The sequence below is a fragment of the Ovis canadensis genome, chromosome 20 (assembly GCF_042477335.2).
Source record: "Ovis canadensis isolate MfBH-ARS-UI-01 breed Bighorn chromosome 20, ARS-UI_OviCan_v2, whole genome shotgun sequence".
In the NCBI taxonomy this organism is placed as follows: Eukaryota; Metazoa; Chordata; class Mammalia; order Artiodactyla; family Bovidae; genus Ovis; species Ovis canadensis.
In genome coordinates this window covers 47,489,380-47,493,866 of record NC_091264.1, presented here as the reverse complement: position 1 = coordinate 47,493,866, position 4,487 = coordinate 47,489,380, and the positions used below count along the sequence as shown (strand labels likewise).

The 4,487-nt window shown below is 44.3% G+C and overlaps 1 protein-coding gene across 1 annotated transcript in view; it reads right to left on the bottom strand.

Annotated features, from left to right (window-relative positions):
• Positions 1-1,207: 1,207 nt before the first annotated feature.
• KIAA0319 (KIAA0319 ortholog) overlaps positions 1,208-4,487 on the bottom strand; it is a 44,300-nt gene continuing 41,020 nt past the window's right edge. The window contains exon 20 of the mRNA XM_069563805.1: positions 1,208-4,286. Coding sequence (XP_069419906.1) covers positions 4,108-4,286 — 179 coding nt within the window. The 3' untranslated portion in view covers positions 1,208-4,107. The remainder of the gene's footprint in view (positions 4,287-4,487) is intronic.

Genomic DNA, 4,487 nt, shown 5'->3' with positions numbered 1-4,487 from the left:
TGCTTTTATAGGGAGGAAACGGAAGTTGGGCGGGTTAAAGTATTCGTGGCTTTTCATTGGCTGAGTCCTTATCAGGAAAGAAAGGCCTTCCTCCTGGCCGGCTCTGCTATCATCACAGGGCGTGAAAGCGCCCTCTTCTGGTAGCCTGACTCTATTGATGTTTCTGTTTATTTTTTACACTCAAATTTGTGGGTTTGTTCCATGCTTAGTCTAGGCCTTCGCTTGGAAGTGTATTTTCTTCTTCCTATTTCCAGCAGTAAATTTTCACCTGTTACAGTTTCTTTATCTCTGACTTAGCTTGCAACAAATTAAAATGCAAACTAGTGTGGTTTTCATATTCATTTCATCAAACTAGTGGGAAATCTGGTGGGAAAAAAAATTGGTCATGCTAGGTGTGAATATTGAAAGGCTATATTCTATTTGCATGTTATTTATGAGTAAGTGGAAGTGGGTTTGGAAATTGGTGGTCTGTAAATCTACCTATAATCCATCCATTTTATCAGCTAACCAGGAAGGAGTGGCCACAATTTAGACCACAGACAACACCACTGTCCCAGTGGGTTAATGGGCAAGAGTGATTGTTCAGGTGTTCTGCCGGATTATATTACATTACATTATATTCTTAGGACACAGTCTCTGTTTAAACTACTCACTTCTACTCTTGTAGCACAAAGGAAGGAATGAATGTGCTTGTGTTCCAATAAGACTTTATTTAGGGACACTGACATCATTGGAAGGACTGATGCTGAAGCTGAAACTCCAATACTGTGGCCACCTGATGCAAAGAACTGACTCATTTGAAAAACCCTGATGCTGGGAAAGATTGAAGGCAGGAGGAGAAGGGGATGACAGAGGATAAGATGGTTGGATGGCATCACTGACTCAATGGACGTGAGTTTGAATGAACTCCAGGAGTTGGTGATGGACAGGGAGGCCTGGTATGCTGCAGTACATAAGTCACAAAGAGTTGGACATGACTGAATGGCTGAACTGAACTGACACCTGAATTCCATGTGAGTTTCAAGTGTCAGAGAAATATGATTTTTTTTTTCACCCATTTAAAAATGTAAAAACCATTGTTAACTCAGTGGCTGCAGGAAAACAGGTCATGGGCCAGTCTGCTGCCTCCTCCCTGGGAAATCCCTCTATACAGAGGTATAAAGAATGAATATCATCCCAACCCACACAACAGCATGGACGCATTACAGAGAATACAGACACCTTTATTCAGATTAGCACATACATTTAATAGTGTTATATTAGAAATGATACCTTGTCAATACATGGGGAAAAGACATTTTAAAAAAAAGTAAAGAAAACCAAGACTCCAGCCAAAGTCCATGATGGTTTGGTCACACACAGAAAAGAAAGGTACTGCTCCTCCTCTCTGCCCATAAAGGAGGTGGTGTTGGCATGCCACATGGTATTACTCCTTACCTCACTTTGTCTCTTTCAGCAGGTTCCTTAGTCATACACAGGCTTGACCTCTTAATACTGTGGGTTTGAATGCTCCGCCATTGATTTTTTTAGCCAGCAACTAATAGTCATCTTGTGAGCCCTACCACTGGCCTCTCCCACATTCTTGGGCCCTGCTTTGCTCATCTAAGCTCCTGCAGAGCTTCATCTTCCCAAGGCCCTTGATGCAAAGTGCACAAGCGAGGAATGCTGGCTGCATTCCACCTCACGCTTGGCTCCTCTGATGAGAAGTGGGATAACAAGAGACGACTCACTTTCTGATCGCTGGTGTGGTGTTTATGTTTGATCCACCATAGATTCAAGAGCCATTGGTGGTAGAAGGATCAGACCCGCTGGGCTGGAGACAGGGTCAGAAAGGGAGCAGAGGCAAAAGCAGTGCTCAGCCACCCAGAGGGGCAGCCTCGGGGGTGATCCCGCAGAAAAGATGAAGTCTTCTCCCCCTTTGCCTTCTGCTCCCTTCACAGAGGGAATTCTTGGTCCTAGGAACAAAACTTCCAAGTGGTCCAAAAGACACACCAGAATTTGCCCTCCAATAACTGGGCATGGGAGTTCTTTGTGTATAGGGGAGGAGAGTGGAAGGCATGGACCTTGCATCTTACAAAATCTGCATTCGATTCCTATATCCACCACTGACTGGCCATGACCGTGAGCAAGTTACTTAAACTCTCTGGGCCTTTATTACGTTCAATATGAGAATAATAGCTACCTTTCCAGCTTGATTGTAAGGATGAATAGAGTATGTAAAATACATATATTATGTACATAGATAGCACTTAACACATGATCACTTCTCCATCACTGTGCTCTGCCGACATCATATTTAGGCTGCCATCCTCTGTGCCAGAAATTTCCAGTTGTGCACAAAGATAATATAACTGGCCACTGGGTAGGGCAGATTTTAAGTTTATGAAGATAAATATTTATGTAAAAAGCATCACATTTTCCTTTTAACACCATCAACAGGACTGAACTGGCTGGCTAGACAGAAAGTGTACACATAAAGAAATGCTTAAAAATAAAATCATACCTGTATGCTTTTTACTTTGCCATTTCCCAGAAAACAGAATAATTAAAAACAAGACCATCTCAAGAGGATGGATATTAGCAGCGAGAACAGCAGCACCGGAAAGCTTCGTTTTTTTTCAGTGGCCCATGGGAACTGTTTTCTCTATTGTCCTGTCCTGATGATTTAAACCTCATGATTTAATGGCCTTGCTTCTCCACTTAATCATAGCAAAGCAATCCCGGTTTCCCTCTCCTGTGACAAAAGCTTGTGCAACAGAATATTGCTTAAATGTGGTCATGCTTGACGCCACAACCCTGGTTCTATCTGCGATGGGCCCCATCTCTCATGCTGATCTCTTCACAAAGAACGCCAAGGGCACCGCCCAGGCCATCAGCCTCAGGACCACGGTGGATGGCAAAGGATCAGCAGCCAGCTGAGTTTCCAGGCTACAGTTCACTATAGTTCCTTGCTCTAGGATGTGGCTTTGTGATTAGAAATGCTTTTTTTCATACATTTAAAATAAGCTATTTAGTAGAAAATGGCAGAATAAATGCAGTTTTAAACAAATTAAGAGGATATCTATGTCAAGTTATTAGGAAGAGTAACTACAGGGGCTGAGTATCAAAAGCATACCATTCTCATTAAGACTGGTGGTATTTCAGAGTTTGAGAATACACTCAGCCCTCCCCCTTACCACTTTTGCATCCACAGGGCCCACATCCCTGACCATGTATATTACCAAGCTGCTGAGTCTTTATTCCTATTGGTGGAGGTCCAAACGCATGGCCTATTGCACATGATAAACCACTGATGAATTACTAATCACTTTTCTTGTTTCCTGTAAACTGGAGCTGAGAGAAGCCTCAGCAATAGTTTGTTTTTCTCGGAAATCTGTTAAAATGTTATCTTCGATTTTCAACCCACAAGTCAGCAAACCCCACCTCGCTCTCTGTTGCTTCTGGTCCTCAGAATACAATTCTTCCTGAGCTCTCAAACTTCCTAGAGCTACTCGCTAGAAACAGCACAGAAATGGTGGCTGGCTGTCTCGAAGCAGCAAAAACAGGAGACCTCAGCTCTGTACGTGTGTCTCTTTAGCACAGGAAACTGGCTGGACAGAGGGCAACCCACACCGCAGATAAATCAGCTTAATACACACAGACCTCAGGCTCCAAGACTCCTATGACAGAAACCACGCTGGGAAAGTCATCTTTAAAGGCAATTACTGCTCCTAAGAGAAGTCAGTCCTCTCTGCATCTGTACTGAACTCACCTTCCCCAGGGGTCTGCAGACAGAAACAGATTCATCTTTTTCTTAACATAGGACTATAATGCTGTGTTAGCTACAAAAACACAGACCTCTTTTAAGCATATACCTTAGCGTCTTACCCCACCTTTACTCCTACTAACAAGCATCTCAGTGAAAAGAGCATTGTTTTCATTCTGTTTTGTGTCTCGAAAACCCCAAGAAGACACGTCTTTGCAATTATGGGGACACACCTCCAGCCCAGGGTGAAAGGACAGGAACGCGCTATTCTAACAAGAGTGAGTTTTGTCTGTAACTCCCACTGACTCTTGGGATTAAAGGATTCCTGTAGGCGTCCTTCTGTTTCACAACCAACCGCTCCATTATCTGTCCTTTGAGCAATAGCTGAAGGAAGCTCCATTTCTGATGGATCCGTTCATGGAAACCTTCGGATTCCCTCGCTCCATCCTCTCTCGGCTGAAGATTGTATCCTGGTCGCTGTCAAACTCGGACTCAGACACCATCAGGCTGGAGTTGTGCTCTGTGCTTCGGTGCTTGATTCCTAGGGAGAAACGGACAGACGCTTCTGGAGGGGAGCAGCATCCTCCCTCTCCGCCATCTATCATTCTGTTCCCGAGTACTGAGCCCTGCGCTCTGCACCTGCAAAGCCATCACTTCCGAGGCAGCAGGCGCTTGGGATTCCCCGGTGGGTGTTAACAGGGACTGTGGAATCACTCCTGACCCTGAGCCCAAGCTCCATCAC